Raw genomic sequence first — 25,569 nt, 5'->3', positions numbered from 1 at the left:
ACAGAGAAACAAAAGGTAAGTCAGGGAAGGTTGAAAACCAATTTCTGTATTTTTCTTGACAGTAATTTCATGAACGCTTTCAAGTAATGGACAACCGTGTTTTACATGGAACAGGAGAGAAATCTTGCAGCTGCTGCTCACATTACACCCTAAAGTACAAATAAGGTAAAGTTAAAGGTTCCCCTTGCACATATGTGCTAGTTGTTCCTGACTCTAGGGGGCAGTGCTCATCTCTGTTTCATAGCCGAAGAGCCAGCGCTGTCCAAAGACATGTCCGTGGTCATGTGGCCAGCCATGATTAAGTGCCAAAGGCGCACGGAACGCTGTTACCTTCCCACCAAAGGTGGTCCCCTTTCTTCTACTTGCATTTTTTATTTGCTTTCGAACTGCTAGGTTGGCAGAAGCTGGGACAAGTAACGGGAGCTCACTCCGTTATGTGGCGCTAGGGATTTGAACCACTGAACTGCTAACCTTTCTGATCGACAAGCTCAGCGTCTTAGCCACTGAGCTACCATATCCTAAAGTACAAATAGGAAGGGGCTTAAACTATTTCTGTAGAGACTGTGTTCTTATAACATAACTAACAAGTCAGCTGGATGGGGAACAGCAATAATAAAAATGCAACAATAAAACAATCTATCAAACAAACAAGAAAAGCCTAGTGCCAAATCAACATCATACCACATATTGAACTATGCAATCCCTTGCCTATCCCCCTATTTGGGAGAAAAGCCAGCACTTACCGGCTTTCTAGAAAGCAAAGTAATTGCAAGCTTGTTGGATGCCAGGGGAAAGATGTATCACCGCACAGGAGGGGGCTACAGAAAAGATATGCTTCTTAGCTACCACTAGATGGCGATATTTGAGGGAGCAAAAATACCTGGAAGGTGACCGTTACTCTTAACTTGGCTGCTATAAGGCCTATCCAAATATTTTTTTTCTTTTGAAGATATTTTGCTTCTCATCCAAGAAGCTTCTTCAGCTCTGACAGGATAGTAGGGAGGCAAAGAAGCTTCTTGGATGAGAAGCGAAATGTCTTCGAAAGAAAAAAGAAAAAGAAACTCCAATTGCTGCCTGAAAAAGCACCTTTGGGACAACCGTGACCTGGATGACTGAGAATCTCTACAGACTGCTAGGGCCTAATTAAGGAACTTCCAAGAAAAAAAAAAACACCCCTACCAACACTGACAGGACAAACCACTAAGTACATTGTATAAATTGAGAGCAAAACCTGCTCCCTTCTAGCATTGAAGTTATTACTTGGTTGGTTAATGAAACGTCTGCAAGAAAACTATCAAGCTCAGAATGCATCAAGGACTCCCACAGCTGCATCACTGAACTGGATAATTGTATTGCAAAGGCTTATTTTGTATGATTATGAGTGTGACTTAGGAACAAGCCCCAATTGATTTTAAAGGTAAAGGTTACCCTCGCACATATGTGCTAGTCATTCCTGACTCTAGGGGGCGGTGCTCATCTCAGTTTGAAAGCCAAAGAGCCAGCGCTGCCGAAGACATCTCTGTGGTCATGGGGCCGGCATGACAAAATGCCGAAGGCGCATGGAATGCTGTTACCTTCCCACCAAAGGTGGTCCCTATTTTTCTACTTGCATTTTTTACGGGCTTTCAAACTGCTAGGTTGGCAGAAGCTGGGACAAGGAACGGGAGCTCACGCCATTACGTGGCACTAGGGATCCGAGCCACCAAACTGCTGACCTTTCTGATCGACAAGCTCAGCGTCTTAGCCACTGAGCCACTGTGTCCCTGTTCCAATTTGGTTTTGGGCAAGAATATTATATTTTTGAAGGTAAAAATAATCTGTGACTCTGTACCTGTGCAACCAGCTGATCTTTCCTCCAATTATCACACCACCTTTAAAAATACTAGCAAGGGAAAGGTGAATAATAGTGTGGGGACACCATCAATTCTGATGTTCTGGCTATGTATTCACTGGAAACTAAACATATTAGTTGATTCTTCAATCCAGGCTCATGGATCTCCTTAAATAAGTAGGAGTGCCAAATCTACTGAAGATGGGGGACTTCTGGTGCAATGGGTGAGGGAAAGGATCCACCACCCACCACCCAAGGAAGATGGGCCCAAACCAGAATAGGGATGACCTCAGATTGAGAAATGTATGGCGAACTGACCTGGGGAATGCTGGGAAGTTGCAAGTGAGGTCATGGAATTCGAAAGGTTCAGGTTTGCGGTAATGCTGAGCTGGCTCTGCACCGCAGGAGGGTAAGGAGACGTTGGGGTCAGGAGGGACTCTTCACTGATCTCCTCATCCATTCCAGGCAAGTAGGTATCGATCAAGGCGTCAAGGAACTTCACAATCAGCTCAGCGTAGTCGGGTATTTGACTTTGCTGGAAGAAAATGAAAAAAGAATGAACTTCCTATTTCTTTTTGTTTGTTTGTTTGTTTTTGGTAGTGTCCTTGCTGGTCTCTGAGCTTTTTTCCCCCTTGCAGACATTTTGTTACCCAACTAGGTAACATAATCAGTGCTGCAAGAGAGTGGCTTCTGTTCTTTGTTTGTGTATAACAGAGAATGGAATGCTAGATTTGTGTATATGCCCTGTTATGGGTGGGAATTGTCTGGTGGCTCCTTGGTTAGGCTGTTGGCTCAAGGAACCACCAAGAAAACTTCCACCAACTAACAGGATAAGCCACTAGAATATAAACCCTCCTCCCTTCTAGAACTGATGATGTTACCTGGTTCAGGGGTCTCCATCCTTGACAACTTTAAGACTTGTGGACTTTAACTCCCAGAATTCCTCAGCCAGCTTTGCTTGTGGATTTCAACTCCCTTTAAGACTTGTGGACTGGGAGTTGAAGTCCACAAGTCTTAGAATTGCCAAGGTTGGAGACCCCTGATCTAGCTGGATAATGAAACCTCTACAAGAAAACAACCAAGTTTTCTTTTATCAGAATCATTCTCTCCCCCCCCCCCCCGCTTATCTTAATCAATGGATCCCACACTTCCCAAGAGGTCTTCTCCAAATGGGGCAACTCCTTTTACCCCTTGCCAACGTCAAAGGACTTCAGATCTAAGGCCAAATCTCTTCCAGCTAAAAGAGCAAATGGTCAGCCAGAAACCACGTGCTCTGAATCAAGCTCTCTGGAAAAAGTCAACTGGACTGCAAGTTCTTCATTATTTGACTTTTCCACAAAATAGGGGGAAAAACCCCAACATTCAACTCCTTTTTATAGATTTTTTGATGGTGCTTTGGCTACCTGTGTCAGTTTTTTAAGGCTACCAAAGCTTCATGTGTTATGAAATATATAATTGGACTTCAGGTCCATAGATCGTAATGGATAGGGACCCTCAGTTAAAATAAGATTTTTTTAAAAAAAAAATAGGAATATGATTACCTAACACCACCCACTTCTAAAATCAGGTTTCTTTGTTTCTACCAATTCAAAGTCAATTTGAGGTTGTGTCCATCCAATGTCACTTTGGTAGCAAAACCATTTCTAATATAGCAATAGCAGTTAGATTTATATACCGCTTCACGGGGCTTTCAGCCCTCTCTAAGCGGTTTACAGAGTCAGCATATCGCCCCCACAGTCTGGGTCCTCATTTTACCCACCTCGGAAGGATGGAAGGCTGAGTCAACCTTGAGCCGGTGAGATTAGAACCGCTGAACTGTAGATAACAGTCAACTGAAGTGGCCTGCAGTACTGCACTTAACCACTGCGCCACCTCGGCTCTTATAACATGTTAAGCTAATGTTTCATGGCTCAGTAATTCTAGATGGCTGTTAAGAAGAGTCCTCTGGAGAAAGGGGTGCTTGGGTTTCAGATATTTGTTCTCTGGCATAAAAAGAGGCCAAGAAAAGGAAAGAGAGGCCTGCCATTATGGTGGGTGAACGAAAACCGGCAACTGACAAGGCAAAGTATGGCACAATGGACTGGGCCTAGATGAAGAATAGACTGGCTAGCAATGCTTGAGGCATCCAGCTTGATTTAGTTTCTTGACCTATGGTATTTGGAGGTTCTTGGTCTACAAGCGTTTATTACACTGGAACTACCAGTATTGGGGGAGGAAGGGCACCACTATTCTTATCAGTAAAGTTCTGGGGCTGACTTTAGCTACCCAGACTCCTAGAATTGTCAAGTTGGAACGGACCACAAGGACCATCTAAGTCCAACCCTCTGGCCTATAGGTACTGTATTTTCAAAGTTTAAGACGCACCTTTTTCCCTCAAAAAAGAGGGTGAAAATCTGGGTGTCTTATACACTGAATACAGCACTTTTGGCCTCCTGAAACCGCTCCCCCTTAGCAAAAATGGCCGTACATAGCCTTTAGAAGGCTTCCAGAGTGCTCCTGGGGGCTGGGGAGGGCAAAATTGAGTGAAAAATGGGCCGTTTCTTGCTCATTTTTGCCCCCCCGCCCAGCCTCCAGGAGCACTCTACAAGCCTCCTAAAGGCTATGCATGCCCTTTTTTTTTTTTTTTTTTTTTTTACAAAAAACGGGCCCATTTTCACAAAAAACAGGTAGTTTTTCGGGAGGTCTGCAGGGTACAAAAACTTTTTTTTAATTTGCCTCTTCAAAATCTTCATGCGTCTTATACTCTGAAAAATATGGCAATCTTCGACTTACATTCATTTAGTGACTGTTTGAAGTTACAGCAGCACTGATAAAAGTGGCTTATGACCAGTCCTTCCACTTACAACCACTGCAGCATTGCTCATGGTCAAAATTCACAATATGTGAATATGGCATATGATATCATGTGATATATATGACTGTAAAATAATTCAAGGCTGAAAACATCCAAATCCATTCCAAGATCAAACCACCCCCAGTCCCCAGAACCGCTCTGACATTAGGCTGTTTCTAGTGACTACTGATACATTTTCTTATTAATCCTCCAGTGGGACTCAAACTCTCACATCCACCCTGATTTTACCAAGACCACCATGTGGCATTCAGTCTGAAAGAAGCCCAAATCACTCACCTTAGAAAATGGTCCTGCAAACCTCCACAAACCGTTAAATCCAAAACCTGCAAATGAACAGCAGCAGCGACGACAAAGAGAGAGTGGTTTTATTAGGAAAATGATGAGACTGACTGCTAAATAATCCGCAAGCATTCCTTCTTATTCTTTGGTTGAAGCCTGGTCTACACATCCTGATTCATCACTTTGATGCCTGCACCACCCCGTGAACCCATCAAGGAACTCACCAGTAGTGGGTTCTGGATCCCGTTGCAACTAGTACGGTGCAACGGGGCCCGGCGTCCACCACATGAATGCGTGCGCATGCGTCCTTACCTCTTGCGACACCTCCACAATGCTCCAGCTGCTCGGCAGAGCATCACACAGGCGCTGTGCGCTCCGTGCGTGGAAGAGCCGAAGAGATCAAATACAGGTAAGGAGCTCGGGCGGGCGGGCCATCCGGAGCACCGTACCAGAATGGTACCCAGTGCTCTGGGCAGGCATTGGTACACCGGAACCGGGGCGTACTGCCTACAACCAACCACTGGAACTCACCCTTAAGGCCATAAGCACAATTGGCCTATCACCTCAGATCCCAGAACTCCATTCTATATCTGGAGGCTAGTCAACGGGTACAGATAATTCAGTGTATAGCGGACAAGGGAGATTCAATTCTCACTTCTAACCCAGGTTGAGCGTGCAAAATGTAACATGCTTTTTAGCCACTGAAATAATGTGGTTTAACATTTTTAATGGTTCAGCTCTCTGTCCATTTATCATCAAAATCATAACTATTACTCCAACAATGTCTCAACCCCAGACATTTCCTATATGTATGCAATAAAATACAACACAGTAGTCTCATGCCTATGGCAGGAGCCATAAAACTAGAAAAATGCAATTGTTAAGGCATAAAGCGTATTTTAAATTAGCCCTGTATTTGCTTTCTTGCAGCCATTAAAATGGGAGGGAAGGAACAACTTAAAAGAAAGTGAAGGGAATTGAGACGGTGTGTGTGGGTGAGAGAGAGAGATAAATTCTTTTGAAATTCTCACTGAAGGGAAATCATTTTACTTTGTAAGTTAGTGGCATTTGTGTTGTTTTAAAACCCTCTGTTGCTTTTCTGTATTTTTTTTTACCAACCTTTCTTATAAAAAAATCTGCATGAAGGACAGTCACCATGAGGGAGTAAGTACCCAAAGGGCATTATTTTTAGATGTCAAAATGTAGCATTAGTACTCCTTGCCCATTAGTTTTAAGATCAGGCAGTCCCTTTGCACCCCTTTCAAATGAAATTATGTGTCTTTCTGCAAAAGAAGTCAGGAAATATTTGGTGCAGTATTCATTTAAGCCAAGGCACACAGAACTGGAATGGAACATACAGGCCATGGATTCCAATTCTCTGTGGAGGAATATAAAGCCTTTTCAAGAGGTGACTCTCTGGCCTTCAGTGAAAGGGAGCCCACAAGCTCCCAGGATCAGGTGTTTCACTACTGTATCAAACTTCCTTCCCCCTCTCAAAAAGCAGAAGGGAGGGGAAAAATATTAAAAAGCGCTGTTTGTCCAAATGGAGAATGAAAAAAATCCATCCCTCAAACAGCCTTTTGGTACAAATCACTTTACTATACAGTTTTCTTTTGAAAGGTAGCCTGAGGTATTGATGAGAGGTGTGTGTGTGTGTGTGTGTGTATTAGATTTTTTTACAACCCCTGGTAAGCCCCAATTATGGGAGGAAGCTAACTGCTTCCATCATCTGTCAATCGGCTCGTCACAAGAGTCCATCACAACAGAAACCCAATATTTTTACTGTTGCCTTTGTTATATTTGTGTTTTTTATTTGTGCTGATAAATAAATAAAGGGAGACTAGTATAGATCTATTTCAAGCTATTTAGCTCTCATCAGCTAGCCATACCCAGGTTCAAATCCCAGTAAGGGTATGGCTAGCTGATGAGAGCTAAATAGCTTGAAATAGATCTCTACTAGTCTCCCTTTATTTATTTATCAGCACAAATAAAACACACACACACACACACACACACACACCATACATACATGCATACGTATATTTAAATGTTTACATTTTCTTACATTTTTAAATTTCATTTATTAAGTTTATATGCCACCCACCTCATTGTTTTGAGTGACTCTGGGCCTCTAAATCACACATGCTATAAAGAACAAATATTGTGGGGAAAACCTAAAATAGTCTTATATAATCTATATCTGAGCAGAAATCCCCCCCCCCTCCAGTTCTTGAAAGAGTTGCAAGATACATACTCTGCAGATAAGACGTCTGGTACTGCGGTGGAGATTCTTCATGGTAAACCACACTCTGAACAATCCCATGAATGGGATTCAATAAATTTGGATCTTGGCATTGCGATAAGAGAGTATTTATCTTGAAGTCCAATAAATTGTGCCTAGATAGCAAAATATATGCAATGTGTGATCAGGTTATCTCCTTCAAGTTTTTATTGCAGCAAACAATTGGGTTTTCAAGGGTGTTTAATCCTTCAAGTTTTTATGTCTATATAGAAATGAGTATTGACATAGAAATGGTTGTGAAAGTCAATTATTCTTGCCAGGGAATTTCATTTCCAGTGCTACTCCATCAAACCTTTTAAGCACCATACCAAAGTACTATCACCAAAATTGTACGGTGCAGGTATAGGTAGATAAACCCAAATAATTTGTGTTCATCTTGAAAACCAGCTCTATTTTTTTAATCCAAGATCCCCACAATTATACTATAGTGTTCTTAGAAACTGCATGACAAAATTGGGTGGGATTTTGGAGCATCCCACAGATGTTGGGCTGGGGAATTCTGGGTGTTGAAGTCCACCCAAGGCTTAAAATGGCTAAAGTTGAGAAACACTGTTCTAAAGGCTGCTTCAGACATCACACAACTTAAACCTTGAGCAAGCTTGCAGGGACTTCTTTAATATTTATGTCCCACCAAATATATACATCACGTTGTTTCTTTCTGCCTGCATGATTTCAAGTGAATTACTCTAGAGCACACAGGGAGATGTTCAAAAATCACACCTTGCATATTGTTTTTTTTGGCAAGGCAATTACTTCCTTTGAAAAACTCAACACTTACACAACAGGGAAGACCTTTGGGAAAACCACACTGGCTTCTGCTAAATATTCATACAGGATTCGCTGGTCAAACTCATCTGCTGTGTATTTTACCAACGTTGCCTGTCCCAAGACAAAAGTGGGAGAGGGAAAGAGAAGGAAGAAGAAACATCAGTTTGCAATTTCTAATCAGCTGTTAGATTAAATCAACTATAGTTGCAGACAGCACAAGGTCAAAAGGGGCAAGGCTTTGATCATAGACACAGAATATAGAGCTGGAAGAGAATTTGGAGGTCTTCTAGGCTAGCCCCGTTTAAGGCAGGAGACATTATTCCATCCTGGGCAAATAGTTGTCCAGTCTATTTTTGAAAACCTCCAGTGATGGAGCTCCTACAAGCTATCCCACTGATTGTTTTCACTGTCAAGAAATTTCTCCTTATTTCTAGATTGGACCTCTCTTTCACAAGCTTCCACCCATTACTTCTTGTCCTGCCCTTCTGGTGCTTTGGAGAATAGATCGATCCCCTCCTCTATGTGACAGCCCCTAAACTATTAGGAGACAGGCAGTCATGTCCTCCAAATCCTCCTCTTCAAGAGGCCAGACATATCTAGTTCCCTCAACCATTCACCGTATGCTTTAGCCTCCAGACCCTTTTATCATCTCTGTTGGTCTTCTCTGCACACTTTCTAGAGTAGGGGTGTCAAACTTGATTTCACTGAGGGTTGTTTGACCTCGGGTGTCTGGGGTGAGCGTGGCCAGGATGGACATCACTTGTGTTGGGGCATCTGTGGTGGCCAAGCACTCTGCCAGAGAGTTTGACACCCCTGTTCTAGAGCATCTTTTTTGTATTGAATATGTATGCCATCCTGACATGTTTTGATCCTCAGCCTCTCGTTTTGTGCAGAAATGCTTGATCAGGATTTGTGTACTTTCCTTTTCACAAGTCCCCAAATTAAGGACTTTCTGGAACAGGTCTTCTTAGGAAAGGGACCCCCTATCATTGCAGTTGTTATTTTTCAAGCAGTGTTTCCAGGAGGGATCATCACATGACCTGGATTGTATACTTACAAGGACAGTCAGCAGCAGAGCTTGGATTTTGGGATCAGTGAGGACTTCCTCATCTAGGAGGACGTTAGACTCGGACACAGATACTTTACGGAGATGGGGATGCTGTTGGGGTGATATCCTTTGTGTTTCTGCAGGAAGGAACCCAGGGATTATAACCAGAATAGACAACAGCTCTTGTGTCCTAGGTAAGAGGCTGCCTCAATCACTATGAGACACACTGAAGTTTTGAAAGAAAAAGCTGGGAAGACCAGTGAGGATTCAGGTCCAATCTTATCTCAACCATGGAACATCTCTGTAGCTCAGTCATTGCCGTAACTAGACTGGCAAAAGGGCCATTTGTCTGCAAGGGTCTTTCACACAGTTTTACTTATTTGTTAAATTTATTTGTCACCTCTCTTGCCATGGAGCTCCTCTAGGCAGCTCACCACAAAAAGGAAGAAATATGCAAACAGGAGTCAGACAACAGAACAATAAAACAAACAATGACAACATCTCATAACATGCAAGTGTTTTTATTCTCATTTAAGCATTTCGATTAGTGAGGTGTATGTTATACTTCTGTAAGGTCTCCGGTGTTAGGCAGAAGCCAACAAACAATTTCTACTCCACTGTTTCTCTCTCATGAAACAGGAGGAAGAAATTCTCCAGTGTACTCTTAAAATCTTTTCCGAGGGTGCTACACAGGGCAAGATTGGCGTGTGAAGTCTGCTGCACGAATTAATTCCAACCCTGGGAGACTTTGTTATACTGTATGGTGGATTTGATTGCATTGGCAGATTTTATTGTATTCTAGCATACCACAGCAAAATAAATAATTGTATAAGGCATTTGATTAAATATACACAGCAATTAGCTCGAAAGGTGTTGTACTTGAAGTCTTACCCATTTCGTAATCATTTTCTGCTACTCTCCTCATTTTTGGAGGTGTAGTGATCCCGGATTCCACTTCTTGTCTCTTAGGGGCTTTTGTGTCCGACACTAAGTGGTCAAAACTTTTTCGCGTACCTATGAAAATGAAGCCAGTTAAACTTGCTTGCTCCTGAAAACCACTCCCGTGCAGTCCTTGGTGTTATATGAGCTCGTGACCCGTAATAACTGCGCTTGACTAAACCGCGCCTGATTAAACCGCGTCGCTGACGTCATCAACAGGGCGACAACAGCCAGCGCAGAGAAAGAAGGGCGCTTTAAATAGCGCTTTGAAAGCAAGCCGATTCAACTTAAGTTAAGGGTTAGGGTTAGGGTTAGGGTTAGCTTTAGGGTTAGGTTAAGGGTTAGGGTTAGGTTTAGGGTTAGGTTAAGGGTTAGGGTTAGGTTAAGGGTTAGGTTAAGGGTTAGGATTAGGTTTAGGGTTAGGTTAAAGGTTAGGTTTAGGGTTAAGTTAAGGGTTAGGTTTAGGATTAGGTTTAGAGGGGTTAGGTTTAGGTTTAGGGGTTAATTTTAGGTTTAGGGTTTACAGCGTGCTTCTGTCTCCGCGCTGTTGTTGCCCTGTTGATGACGTCAGAGACGCGGTTTAGTCGGACGCGGTTTAGTCAAGCACGGTTTTGTGGTGGAACCATATGAGCTTGGTTGTGTGCTTGCGGATGTTTCATTAGCCAACTATGTAGGTAACATCACCAATGGACACCAAGCACAGGGAGGACTAAGGACGCCACAGTTCAACCCTGAACTACATATATTCTCTTCTATTGGAATCCACTTTGCAACCTGGATAAACAGAGATTGCAAATAACAGTTTGCGGTTCAAAGAATACTAGCAAGAAATTAGCCAGGGTTTCTTTTTTTGAGTGACAGCAGCATCCAGGGGCTGCGGAGTGGCAGCCTGGTGGAACTGAAGGTGTAATGCAAGGAATCTGAGCTAACATGAGTCTAGATTCCATCAACATTCCACCCCCTCTATTTAATACAGGTAGTCCTCGACTTACAACCGTTCATTTCACAACGGTTCAATGTTACAATGGCTTTGGAAAAAGTGATCTAATGAACTGAACTCGCACTTATGACGGTCGCACCGCACCCACAATCACGCAATCGCAACGTGGGCGCTTGGTAACTGGCTTGCATTTATGACCGGTTGCAGTGCCCAGCGGTCAAGTGATTGTGATTTGTGGCCTTTTTTTGCCGATTTCCGGCAAAAAAAAAAAAAAAAAGCCCTTTGGGGAAGCTGGATTTGTTAACGATCATGTGATGCACACATCTGCGGTGATTCACTGCCGTAAAAACTGTCGTAAAATCGGGTCCAACTCGATTTACGACCGCAACAACTTACGACGGGAATTCCGGTCCCAATTGTGGTCGTAAGTCGAGGAATACCTGTACAGAAAACAAAAGGTATATTTGATGAGAACGTCTAAAGCAAGTTTGCCAAGTAGGGCTTTGTCTGTTTTGGTCTTGTTATTGCCTGGCCCAAATCTTTGTGGTTAAAAGAAGATTGACACAGCCAACCAACCTAGCAGCTTTTTAGTGTTTGCTTGAGAAGGCTGTCCCATGTCCAGGCTCATGGATTTCCTTGTGCGGGGGCTGATCTGCCCAACAGTTGGGTAATTAGCAGCGAGATGTCTGTCGGAGTTCTTGGGAGAAGACCAGGGCTGGTTTTCTCTTAGTGTCCTAAAAAGGAAAAAGAAAACCAGTCATTCCAAAAACAAACCATCTTCCCACAGCCAGACATTAGTCAGACACGTGAGCTTCCTTCCTTTTATCAAGTCGACTGGGCACCCGTGCATTACCTTACATCTAGGGCAGGGGTGGCAAACTCGATTTCATTAAGGGCTGCATCAGGGTTGTGTCTGACTTTGGGGGGATGGGATGGGTATGGCCAGGGTGGGCGTGGCCAGCTCGATGTCACTCCTGTCGAGGGCTCCTGTGGTGGCCAAAGCGCGTGGCCCTCCTGAGCTCCGTTTTCACTGGCAGAGGGTTGCAGGAGGTCGTGGCAGCCGAAAACGGAGCTTGGGAGCCTGTTTCTGCTGGCAGAAGCCCCGCGGGCAGGTCCTTTGCTATTTCCAGTCTGGTCCCATGAGCCAGATCTAAGTACCCTGCGGGCCGGATCCGGCCTCCGGGCCTTGAGTTTGAAACCCCTGATCTAGTGCTTTGGTTCTCTCTTGCTTTGGCACGAAGCTGGAAAGAGAGATGATTCAAGGCCACAATGGATCTGAGCGTTTTCCCAAGATGTAACTGGAATGAATACACTGATGCTGTGGACTTAATGATGCCATCACACAAGTGATGCTAATGATGGTTTTCATGGTTTGTTTAATGATATCATGACACATGGTCCCATCATTTACTCTCATGCACCTCAGCAGATGGCCAGGTTCTACTGCTACTTCTTTAGTGTCTGTTCTACTAGGCTCCCTCAGAAGGAGACATGAGATAAGTAACGATGCAGTTTATTTGGGGCCTAGCACAATGAATGAATGTCAGTGAATAAAGCATGTCTTGTTTTAAGGTAATCTGAAAGCAGTTTGTTGAAAATTTATTCAGTGAAACTATGGATTAATGTGATGTGTCATCAGGGGTGGTGGGATTCAGCTGGTTCGGGAGAACTGGTTGCTAATTTTGCATCTGGTTCGCTGAACCAGTAATTGCAAGGACTGGCTGGCCCCGCCCTGCCCACCCCTCCCCTCCCAAGAGTCCCCATGCGGCCCATTTTGGATGCCAGGTGAGTGCATGACCCGTGCGAAGGCTCTGGGAGGGTGAAAAACAGGCCTCCCGGAAGTTCCGGAAGTCCAGAAATGGGTCTGTTTTTGGCCTCCAGAGCCCGGTGAAGACAGTTTTTGCCCTCCCGGGGCCTCAAGAAAGCCTCTGGAGCCTGGGGAGGGTGAAAACATCTCCTCTCCCCCCCCTAATGGTGCAGGAGGCCAAGTAGGCTATGCCCACTATGGCCACGCCCAGCAACCAGGCAGAGAACTGGTTGCTAAACTTTTTGAATCCCACCCCTGTGTGTCACGTTACGAATGGTTTGTTCAGGACAAACTTCTAACCTTCAAGGAGGAGGAATTAAGAAAGATACAAAGCAACAAGGCTATGTGTGTCTTCAAGTCTGATTCTGGCTTGTTCAAACAAACAGCAACTTCTCACAATATGAATGCTATGAATCCTCAAACCACAAACCAGTCAACCTACATCTTACCAGTGTATGAATATCCAGGCTTTCTGATTTTGCGACTGGGGTTATATAATATGTAAACTGTAGAGTTCTTGGTGTTTGCTTGCAATGTTTTATTACTCAGCTAGATGGCATCAGCATCAGCAGCATAACTGATTATATTACCTAGGTTGGGTCATTGCAAGCAAAGAACCAAGCTCAGAGACCACAAGAAGCTCACAATTCAACCCCAAACTGTAGACACTCTCTTCTATTGAAACATGTAGAATAACTAGATTGAAGTAGAATAATTTATGGTTTAGCATATTAAGAGAAACCAACCAGATTACTGTGTGAACTAGGCTCTCGTCCATAATTTTTTTCAGCATAGCATGTCACGTAAATACAGCTGTTAGGTTATGTTAAAAATATTCTGTAAACTCAGCCCAGAAAACCGAATTCAGTTACCCTGGTTAAACTAACGAAGGTTTAGCATATTGTCTGAACATAGCCAGGATATGAATTTAGCTAGTGAAACATAATGTTTGAGCCTTCCAAGATCAAGTTCTTGACAGCTCTTTCTTTCCCAGAATAACTTTAGTTGCAAGTAATTTTTGTCTTTTGCCTCCTGCCCTTTTTTTTCCCTGTGTCATAAATCATTTAGCTGCCTTCAGTAATTTGCAAAAACAAATAAATTCTCTCCCGGCTGGAGAGTAACAAGTGGGTTGAAGTGTCTTTCCAAGTCCCTTCTTAAATGTCATTTTGCACCAAAGGACAGCATCAAGGGACAGAGGCCGGAGTTTCACACACACAATTCTATTACTGTATTTTTCAGAGTATAAGACGCACCGGAGTATAAGACGCACCAAGATTTTGGAGAGATAAATTTTTTAAAAAGTTTTTGCACTCTGCAGACCTCCCAAACCCTCTGCACGCCTCATTTTTTTGTAAAAAACGGGGCATGCAGATAGTTTGAGAGGCCTGCAAAGTGCTTCTCGGGGCTTGGGGGGGGGGGGGCAAAAACAAGCAAAAAACAGCCCATTTTTCGCTCATTTCTGCCCTCCTCCAACCCTAGGAGCACTTTGCAGGCCTCCCAAACCCTCTGCACATCCATTTTTATGAAGGGGTCGGGGCGAGGCCAAAAATGCTGTATTCAGTGGATAAGATGCACCCAGATTTTCACCCTCTTTTTTGGGGGGGAAAGGTGGGTCTTATACTCATACTTATAAAAATATGGTAGATAGAATATTACAGAACTGTCCATATCCTCTAATAAACTTTTCAAAATTTCACTGACCTACAACTGGCTTCATTGTGATGTATGGGATATGTCTCCATAGGAACGTTTTCCATTGAAATATCCGTCAAGAGGAGTGATTTCCTATGCTTTAAGCTGCACCGGCTCCTAACTTCCTCGGACATAGTCAGCAGAGCTGAACAGACAAAAGGAAGCACAGAAATGTTCAAAGGATATTTGACATATTTCACATTCTTCTTCCAAACATTCGAGACAGCATTCTTCTTCCTAGTATTAGAAAACTCTCTACCAACTTACGGTATTAAATCAAGAACTCAGAATCCTGAGAAACTTGGTTCCATTCATTTTCATTTAAAAAAGAAATAAAAATAAAATTTGAGGGAGCCACTGCACTGCCAATTCTCCACTGTGACAAAATTCTAAGTCCCTAAGATCCTAAAGTATGACATGACTCTTGTTAAATCCTCAACAAAAGACACACACACAAACCCAACCTTTTTATAAATGCCTTTATGGCAAACCCCCCAAATGATTTTGGCAATCTGACTCTGGCTTCCCATGTGATGACAATGCCTACATATGCAACCTCCAAAGAATACTGAAATCTCACAAGATTTAGATATTTCACAATGTTTCAGTCTGCATCTTTATATTATTATTTTAACAGAGGGGTGCAAAAACTGTTTAAGGCTCACTGGGTGCTGTGATGATGATCCTTGTCTTAAAGAAAAGGCTTACAGACTTAAATGGGAATGAGGATAGCCTTGACTTAACGCCACAACTGAGCCCCAAAATTTATGTTGCTAAGCGAGACAGTTGCTAAGTGAATTTTGCCCCATTTTACGATCTTTCTTGGCACAGTTGTTAAGTGAATTACTGCAGTTGTGAAGCTAGTAACATGGCTATTAAATGAATCTGGGCTTCCTCACTGATTTTACTGGTCTCCAAGTTATAATAGCTAGGAATGGGGAGATTGAGGTCGATAGCCTTTCCATCTTAAAGGTAAAGGTTCCCCTTGCACATATGTGCTAGTCGTTCCTGACTCTAGGGGCCAATGTTCATCTCCGTTTCAAAGCCGAAGAGCCAGTGCTGTCGAAATATGCCTCGGTGGTCATGTGGCTGGAATGACTCAATGCCAAAGGTGCACGGAACGCTGTTACCTTCCCACCAAAGGTGGTTCCTATTTTTTCTACTTGCATTTTTCACATGCTTTCAAACTCCTAGGTTGGCAGAAGCTGGGACAAGTAATGGGAGCTCACTCCATTATGCAGCGCTAGGGATTCGAACCGCTGAACTGCCAACCTTTCTGATCGACAAGCTCAGCTCTTAGCCACTGAGCCACCACGTCCCCTTTCCATCTTAGGCAGTGTTATTGCTATTATACGTAGACTGGCTCCCTCCTTTTGGCAGCTCACATTTTGTTATGAATTGAGAGGAATACTTTCACGCTGTGTTATTACCCAGTTTGGGTTGGACTGGATTGGATACAAACTTCATAGATTTGGGGTTTTTACCTGCAAGGTAAGCCACACTCTGGGTATTCACCTCAAACTTATCACAGTTCCTATGTTTGTTAACCAGAGCGAGGAGTGTGTGCAGAATCCTTACTGTTCTTGCTACTATGGTTGGCGATGGGTGCCGGTAACCTAGTGAAATAAACAATGTGTTAAAGGACCAGGTATCCAGAAACAAAGAAAAGCATCAATTGAAAAGTGGGGAAATGTCTTAAAGAGACAGTGCATAAACTTAAACGGGCACTCAGAAAGTGGGATGGGAGTTGAAACCTATTCAAAAACCCTTTGAGAGCTGCATGCAATGTAATTTCATTTTAATGTATGCCAATTGGTGTACAATTAAAGTGACAACAACATATTCTATTCTATCCTATCCTATCCTGTCCTGTGAAAACCAGACTTCAGTAACCTGAATGACACATTGCTGATTCTCATAACCAAAAGAAATAAGCATTGATTGTGCAACCTTAGCAATACTAACCACTAATTTTTAGTGGTTTCCAAAGTTATTGTGAGTCTCCGGAAAAGCAGCAAGCATGTACTTACTGCAAGTAATCAAGCTTTAGAATCTGGGATTCTGGAGGAAAAAAGTGGGAGAATTCGGTGGCATATACATTTAATAAATAAATAAAATGCAATGCATTTTTGAGGCTTTTGCACAAAAGGAAGAAATGTTGTTGACCCAAATTTAAAATCCTAAATTGGAATGAAGGGATCCTGAAAGGAATTGTGTTGTTGCTCGTCGGGGGTGGAAGGGTTTGTCACGCCAATCCCAAAAGAATGTTAGGCTCGATTTACACAGAAAGGTAATGATAGAACAAACACTACAAGATGGGGAAACCAGAATGATTTCTAAGCATAATTCCTCCTTGAATGCAGAAAACTAGCAGTTCAGGAGGGGAAATTCCACTCTGGCCAGCATCTTGTGATGTTACTTCTTTACTTACGCTTACATTATCTTTTTCCCCCACTAATTTGTTTTTCTATATGTAATGTGAGGACCAGATTTGATATACTGGTTAAGGCATCAGGCTAGAAATTGGGAGATTGTGAGTTCTAGTCCCGCTTTAAGAACAAAGCCTGCGGGGTGATCTTGGCCAGTCACTCTCTCTCGGCCCTAGGAAAGAAGCAACGGCTAACCACTTCTGAAAAATCTTGCCAAGAACACTGCAAGGACTTGATAAGGCAGCCTTTGAGAATTTGAGACGAATGAATGGAAGAAAAAACAACAACAACCTGAAAGAGGACAATCTATTTGACCATCTTGAATTCTAAAGCAAGGCACAAGGAGAAGAAAAGTGGGCAACCACTTTGGCCTCTAACACATAGCAACAATTTCCCCTTTGTCATCCAGAAACAACTCTTGAACAATAAACAGATCTCCCCTTTTCACAAATGACCCAAGTCTCAAACCAGGGCTTTCTTTGTCTGTGAAAACTGTGTCTTTTCCTGAAGTGCATCTCAGCTTCTATCACAAAAGTTCCTTTCAGCCTATTAATTCTAGGTATTTCCCCCCACTCTTTCCCTCTCCAGTCCCTCTCTCTTCAGTATCTTCTGCTCTCCTTCGAGGAACTCTAAAGTGCTATAGGACAGGGCTCTCCAACCTTGGCAACTTTAAGGCTTGTGGATTTCAACTCCCAGAATCCCTGGCTCAGCAAAGCTGAGGAGTTGAGGTCCACAAGTCTTAAAGTTGCCAAGGTTGGCGATCCCTCCCCTAGGATCCCTTTCTGATGCAAATCATAGGCACAGTATACAGAATTCCTACCACAAACAATACTTTTGTGTCCTGGGCCTGACAGCAAGAAAATCAAGCCACCGTGCATTGCCTTCCTACCTTTTAGCAGATGTCCCACAAGTGCAAAATTGAAGTTGGAGTTGAAATTGAGTCCCACAAAGTGGTCCATCTGCTTACAGTGCCACTCTAGAGGCCTCCTGATCTCCATGAAGACTTCCTCGGGGCTCTGTCCGGGAAGAGGCCAACGTACAGGCATCAGACAATTCAGTCAGAAAAAGACCCACGCTTAACTCTCAATTCATTCCAGGTAGACACATTCAATCATCTACTCATAAGAAGAAAATATGCATAGCTCAGGTCTGAACTGTGGAGATCTTGGTGTTGCCTCCAGAAGTTCACAAATGCTCCAACACTGGAAGTTTTCAAGATGTTGGATAACCATTTGTCTGAAATGGTATAGGGCCGGGATGGCGAACCTATGGCACGCATGCCACAGGTAGCACACACAGCCATTTGTCAGGGCAGGCAAGGTGTTACCCTGTCAGCTGCCAGCATGCAAGTCACTTCCGGTTTGCTCGTAGGGTCATTTTTTGCCCTCTGAAGGTCCCTGAAGCGTCCGGAAGGCCTCCGGGGGGCGGGGGAGGCTGTTTTTGCCTTCCCCAGGCTCCTATAAAGTCTCTGGAGCCTGGGGAGGGTGAAAAAACCATGGAGAAATGGGAGAGCGTCTCTCATGCGTGCATGCACACTGGGGTGTGTGTGTGTCGCACATTGCATTATGGGTGTGGCATGCCCGCCCCCCCCTGCGCCCCTCCCCTTTATGGCCCGCAAGCCAAAAAAGGTTCACCATCGCTGGTATAGGGTTTCCTGTCTAGGCAGGGGGTTGGACTAGAAGACCTCTAAGGTCCCTTCCAACTCTGTTATTCTATTCTATTCTCTGAGATTGGTTGTTTGCTTGCAGACATTTCATTACCCAACTAAGTAACATCAGCAGCAGACACCAAGCACAGAGGTGATCAAGGTTTCCACAGTTCAGCCCTGAGCTTCTTACATATTCTCTTCTTTGAAACCCACTCTGTATCCGGGATAAACAAAGGTTGCAAATAATAGTTTGTGGTTCAAAGAACACTGGCAAGAAATTAAGTAGGGTTTCCTTTTTCAGAATACAAATGACCAGCTGTCTGCAAGGAATATAAACCCTTCCATTCCCCACCATCCCGTCAGAGCTGAAGAAGCTTCTTGGATGAGAAGCAAAACATCTTCAAAGAAAAACAAGAAAGTCCCGGTTGCCTCTTGAAAAAGCCCTTTGGGATAAATTGTGGCTTGTTGAACAAGACACGTTAGCCTTGGCAGTACATAAAAAGTGAGCTAAGGTGATTGGAATTACATCTCACAAGAAATCAAAAGCAAATAAAGAGCACAAGAAGCAGTCTAAAAATAACCTCTGGGGGAAAAAAAGCAGCATAAGGTGGGTGCGTCCAAGATCTATTTGTCTTTGCTTTCGTCTTCCGTGTTCTATTTTAGTCTGCAGCCCTACTGGTCAATTTTAGTATGCATCACCTAATCTTACACCAGCACTTGTAAAACTGCTGGGATATTAAAAATAACCCTGGGCGCCATAAAATAAAAATCTCATTTCTTGAAACTCAAGAAATGTCAAACAACATTACGTTCTCAAAACTCAAGTTACTTTTCAACAAGGAAGCAGCTCACGTTTTCCCCCCAAAACCGATTCACCCGTGGTGAAAAGATGACGCATATTACAGCGCTAAGAGAACATTCATGCTTTCTTTTGTTCTTGCGTGTTCTGGGAAATGGTTTGCTTACTTTATCATTAAATACCCGGAGGTTGTCCAGAGTGTGTAGGTTCTGCTCAAGTAAAGCCGTGCCTGCGGAATACAGATTGACCTCGTCCAGCTGTAGAACTGCCATGGCCACCCAAAACAGTACCTTGTGCATAGGGGAGTCCTAAACAGAAACAGAGGAATAAAATGACAGAACTGGAGCGGTTCGTTTTGATAGACGGGAATATTTGTAACTTAGGGTTGAACGGTGGCGCTCTCTGCGCTTGCTGGTTTTCTTGCAGATGTTTCATTACCATACTAAGTAGCATCATTAGTGATGTGGCAATGAAATGTCTGCAAGAAAACCACCAAGCTCAGAGAACACCAAGGACCCTACAGCACATTTGTTCTGCTGGGAAAGAACCAAGAGTCACATCTTTTTCGTGTCAACAAAACTGGATGCATCTGGCATCCACGCAATCTCTAGACTCTAGACTAACTGCAATCATGGGTACAAAACACGCTGGAAGGTACATCCATGGACTCTTGGCCCAGTCTGGATGAGATGGTCGTAAGTTGGCTTGACAGTTTCATTCTACAGGGACTTCAGCTAATGACTGGTAGCTGTTGCTATCATTGGCTCATTCTTTGGGTTGGTTTTTCCATCATCAGCCTTCCAGAATTGTACCCGCAGCCAAAGTGAACTGTTGAGGTTGAGGCCATGCTAACAATGTACAGCCATACATGAAGGGAAAGACTGTACCACAGATTCTCTGAAAACAACAACTTTGGGCAGATGGAGTGGGAATATATGAGCAGTCTGCCCCTTCATATTGCCCATGGGGCTGCGTCAAGCATATTTATTTTAGGAAAACTGACATGGCTGTCCAACTCACTCCCAGAGACTCCAGGAGTCTTACAGAAATAAAACCTGAAATAAAAAATCCAACAAATCTCTACCTCCATGTGACAACAAATCTAATCAATCACTTGATGGGCTCCATATCACCCTGGGATCCCCAGGTCTGCTGACAGAATCAGGTCTTGAGGCCCTTTGAAAGAACATCAAAGTCGGGCCCATCTTATCTTCATGGGGATAAGATTCCAAGAGTATCAAGGGAGGGAGCCACCACCGAGAAGGCCCTTATTCTTGGTGTCATTAGATGGGGACTACTTAAGAGAGGAATCAGTCTACACCAGTTGTGGGTTCCTACTGGTTTGGCCCAGTTCGGCTGAACCGGTCGTGGTTTGGCGGCCTGAGTCACTGGAACCGGGAGCCACGCAGGCCTGCCACACCCCCGAATCGGTTTTCCGGGTGCCATTGTAGGCACGGCCATCTTGTTTTTTGCTTCTGGGTATGCACAGAGCAATTTTTATTGCACTGTGGATACGCATGAAGTGCGCACGTATGGCGCAGCCACGAGCAAACCAGCAGAGCTGGCTGCCAGGAGCCAAGGTGGCGCAGTGGTTAAATGCAGCACTGCAGGCTGACTGCTAGATCACAGTTCAGCGGTTCAAATCTCACCGGCTCAGGGTTGACTCAGCCTTCCATCCTTCCGAGGTGGGTGAAATGAGGACCCGGATTGTTGTTGGGGGCAATATGCTGACTCTGTAAACCGCTTAGAGAGGGCTGAAAGCCCTATGAAGCGGTATATAAAAACCTGCTATTGCTATTGCTATTGCCAGAACCCACCCCTGGTCTACATCCTGCCTCCGGCACTTGTGGGTAGGGTAGATGTAACTGCAAGAGTTACCGTACATGTGCAACCTTTTATTAGAAAATAAAACATCTTTGAGATAAACCTCCCTTCTTCCCCTCCCATTTCTTTTTCTAAATGTGGCCAAATCAATCGCGTGTCAATGAAGGCAGAGCACTCCTGACTCTAAATAGAACTGGAAACTGTGGTTTCGACCGAATGGCTGAGAACCAAAAAGTGATGAAGAGACTGAAAGGAAGGAGGGGGGAACAGACACACAAAGTGATACCTCCAATCCTTCAGGATCTCTAAAGGCAAAGGTTCCCCTCGACATATGTGGCAGTCATTCTTGACTCTAAGGGGCAGTGCTCATTTCCATTTCAAAGCCAAAGAGCCAGCGCAGTCTGAAGACATCTCTGTGGTCATGTGGTTGGCATGACTAAAAGCCGAAGGCGCACGGAATGCTGTTACCTTCCCACCAAAGGTGGTTCCTATTTTTCTATTTGCATTTGTACATGTTTTTGAACTGCTAGGTTGGCAGAAGCTGGGACAAGGAACGGGAGCTCATTCCGTTAGGCAGCGCTAGGGATTCAAACTGCCAAACTGCCGAGCTTTCTGATCGACAAGCTCAACGTCTTAGCCACTGAACCACCGTGTCCCTTATCAGGATCTCTAGTAATCTAATAAATCATTGGCAAGATTTTCAAGATTTGCTAACGAGCAATTAAGGAATAGGTTAAAAATACAACTTCCAAACATCTCCCCCCCACCTGGATCATTCTAACCTTTATCCTGAGGAATGGAGTTACCCTTTTTTTCTGCCCACAGGGCCACAGAGAACGAGATGCTGGGGGCCCTACCAGTTTACCTTATTGAGGAGTGGCTGGAGCTTAGTCAGGGCTATGACGGTGGCCTCTATCAGAACTTGGCTATTGTAGTTGTCTGGCCCTTTCAAGCAGCTCTCCAGACCCTGTAATTGGTTAAAAAAAAATCAAAGTAATATTAGCTTGTTTACACTGATATTTAATCCCTGCAGATGTGGGTTCTCCTTTCACATTATGGTGTTATTTCCTTGTGCCTCAGTCAATCCAGAGTGCTTTTGTTCTGTCTTGCTTTTCCTGGAACTGGGCCATTAAGACTATAGTTTCATTTCGCCTTCTGCGTTTTCTAGTATGTGCTTTTACCTCCTTCTGTGCCGATTGAAAACAAAATTTACTTGCACTTCACCTCTGCCTTGATTCTTCTCCATGACACATTTCTTCCTAGTTAACCAAAAGCTCCAATCCCACGATGAGAAAGCTTTATCCTCTTTTTTTAGTTTATCTGTTCTACCAGTACGTTCCTGGCTGGCACATTTCCACTTGTATACAGCTGCAGCATTAGCTCAGGGCAGGGGTGAAATCCATCTACGTTTGCTACCGGTTCACAAATGTGAGCACGCAGGCGCCACCTCTGCACATGCACAGGACATTCCGTGCAAGCACAGGACGTTTCACGCAAGCGCAGGACCTTATGTGCATTCACAGAGTGTCAAAAATGGACATGCTGACGTCTAGGTAGGTGGGCGGAGCTTGCTAGCGAGCGCGCCTGCAAAGGTAAGTAGAACCTTATGAGGGATGGAATCCGCTGTGCCACACAATTTAGATTAGCCAGAAAGCAGGAAATCCTGCTTTCTAGCTAATATAAATCGTGCATCACAGCTGATCGTCAGAAATACCAGTTCACCCGAACTGATAGCATTTTTTTTACTACCAGTTCAAATGAACTGGTACCTTTTTCTTACTACCGGTTCGGACGAACTGGTAGCTTTTTTTTCTACCAGTTCGGGCGAACTGATCCGAACCGGTAGCATTTCACCACAGCTCAGGGAATGAAAAAGCATTATGAGTGGATCCAAATAAAACACAATTGGGAAAAAAACAATCTCTTTCTCTCTTTCTGCATAAAATGAGGGAAAATATTTAGTATTTTAGTATCTAGTGATCTCTGTGTGTGCGCACATGCATATATGAAAGGAGATTTAGTACATGGTATCAAAGATGACCAGCAATGGATATTTATTAAAAGCTCATCAGGTTTTACTTCCAACTGTGACTTGATCTGATTACACAAATTAAATTTGTAGGCCCCAGTTTCATGTGATGCTATACAGATAGTCCTCAATGGATGACCACAATCCAAACAAAAAATCCAAATTTTTGTTGCTCAGTGAGACATTTGTTAAGTGAGTTTTGCCCCATTTTATGACCTTTCCTCCCATCATTGTTAAGTGAATCACTGCAGTTGTTAAGTTAATAACCCAGTTAAGTGAATCCATTGACATTGCTTGTCAGAAGGTCACAAAAGGTGATCGCGTGACCCTGGGAGACTGCGACCGTCATAAACACGAGCCAGTTGCCAAGCGTCTGAATTTTGATCACATAACCACTGGGGCGCTGAATGGCTGTAAGTATGAAAAAGGGTCCAGAGAGTTTTTTTCAGTGTTGTCGTAACTTCGAACAGTCATTAAATGAACTGTCGTGAGTCAAGGATTACCTGTACAAGAGGCAGCCTCAATGATCTGAGGAAAAGGCAGAGCTGAAGGAGACCAGCCTTCTCTATTATAGACCTGATAATTCCTTACCTTTCTCACTGGCCCTTTATTATTTGAGTAGCCAAAGGCTTGGGCATGTCATGAGAATGGCCAATGGTCAGATTCCGAAAGATCTCCTGTATGGAGAATTGGTGCAGGGAAAGTGCCCCAGAGGGAGACCACAGCTGCGATATAAGGATATCTGCAAGAGGGATCTAAAGGCCTTGGGAACGGACATTATCAGCTGGGAAACCTTGACCTCTCATCGTTCAGCTTGGAGGCTAAAGGCGCAGCATGGCCTCCCTCAATTCGAAGAGACACTTGTTTGGCAGGCTGAGGCAAAGAGGCCATCCCGGAACCAGCGAAATCTGGGGGCTGGGCAGGGGACAGAATGTATCTGCCCTCAGTGTGGAAGGGATTGCCACTCTCAAATTGGCCTTTTTAAGCCACACCAGATGCTGCTTTTGGGCCTCTTTCCAGAGCACGATACCATAGTCTTTTGAGACTGAAGGATGCAATGTCCAGCCAAAGGCTAAAGTGACTGGGGGGGGGGGGGACACACTCCTTAAAACTGTCTGTTCCCAAAGTTTTGCTTTAGCTTCATGCTGATGCATTTATCGTACTGTACTGATATTGCCTGGAGGACTGGAACTAGATTTCAAGGATAGGAGAACTTTTGGTCCAGTATAGCCTTGCATAATATAAAAACCAGGCTTTTTAATGGTGGTATGACATTTAATTTTCTACAATGCAACTCTCCTGTTTTGGACAATGCTTGATTGGGCCATGTGGGTGCTGGGCAGGGGGGGCTGAACTTTCACTTGGGTGGGGAAAACCTAGAAGCTTTCAGATTTGGGTTTTCCCAGATGTGCCAATATGACATTGCTAATAAAATGGAACTTTGAGGAAACTCAAGCCTCAGAGTCTTCTTTCGTTGGGGCTGTTACTTGAAACGCTGACATTAACTTGAATCCCCTTTAAAAAATTCTAGCAGATTCCCCAAACTGTGGGGTGCTGTCCAGGGTCCTGAGCCCCAGCACCTACCTGAACCCAGGTAGCATAAAGACTCAGGGAAGATGGAGGGGGGGAAAATTGACAACAACCTATGGTAAAATTTCTCATGCTCCAGAGCATGAAGGGGGGGAAAAACCCACTTGTTCCACTCAGTGTTAGATTCAGTACAAATGGTTCTCAACTTAGAAGCATTCGGTTAGCGAGCATTCAAAGTTATAATGGCAGTGAAAAAATGACTTACAATCAGTCCTTGCAGTTATGACTGTTACTGCATCTCCAATCATGTAATCAAAATCTGGGTGATTGGTAACTGGCACGTGTTTACGATGGTTGCAGCATATCGAGGTCATGTGACTGCCATATGGGACCTTCCAATCCGGCTTTTGCCAAGCAAAGTCGATGTGGGGAGCTGGATTGACTTAATAACCACATGATTCACTTAGCAAATATAATGACCTGTTTAACCACAAACCCTCATAAAATTGGGCATGACTCACTTAACAACTATCTTGCGTAATACTGGAAATTCTGGTCCCGACTCCCTGTATGCAAATGCAGGAGGAAGAAAAGAAAGTAAGTTCCGGGAAGATAAAGCCGAAAGACACACCTTGCTCAGAATCCGGATGATTTGTTTTATCTGTCCATGTGACACCCGTTTGCTAATGCAACCGAAGACCACAAGGGCTCTGGGCTGGAGGGACGGATTATACTGGAATGCAAACCTGTCAAGGAAAAAAGCCGTTAATTAAAGCCTGCCAGAATAAGAACACCAACGAAAGTGCCTCAAACAGAAAGAGGAAGTAATAAAGTGACCCCAGGCAGAGTT

At 43.9% G+C, this 25,569-nt stretch overlaps 1 protein-coding gene across 1 annotated transcript in view; it reads right to left on the bottom strand.

Moving 5' to 3' along the window:
- The window catches only part of NF1 (neurofibromin 1), a 261,133-nt gene that overhangs the window by 9,465 nt on the left and 226,099 nt on the right, over positions 1-25,569 (bottom strand). Inside the window, 13 exon segments of the mRNA XM_032217021.1 lie at positions 2,150-2,366; positions 4,962-5,008; positions 7,219-7,361; positions 8,045-8,145; positions 9,092-9,219; positions 9,974-10,096; positions 11,538-11,695; positions 14,470-14,605; positions 15,945-16,076; positions 17,779-17,905; positions 19,504-19,644; positions 22,026-22,127; positions 25,351-25,465. Of these exon segments, the coding sequence (XP_032072912.1) occupies positions 2,150-2,366; positions 4,962-5,008; positions 7,219-7,361; positions 8,045-8,145; positions 9,092-9,219; positions 9,974-10,096; positions 11,538-11,695; positions 14,470-14,605; positions 15,945-16,076; positions 17,779-17,905; positions 19,504-19,644; positions 22,026-22,127; positions 25,351-25,465 (1,670 nt within the window).

Source organism: Thamnophis elegans, chromosome 4 (genome assembly GCF_009769535.1).
Source record: "Thamnophis elegans isolate rThaEle1 chromosome 4, rThaEle1.pri, whole genome shotgun sequence".
In the NCBI taxonomy this organism is placed as follows: domain Eukaryota; kingdom Metazoa; phylum Chordata; class Lepidosauria; order Squamata; family Colubridae; genus Thamnophis; species Thamnophis elegans.
The sequence above is the reverse complement of the archived record's forward strand: the minus strand, read 5'-3'. Positions and strand labels throughout refer to the sequence as shown.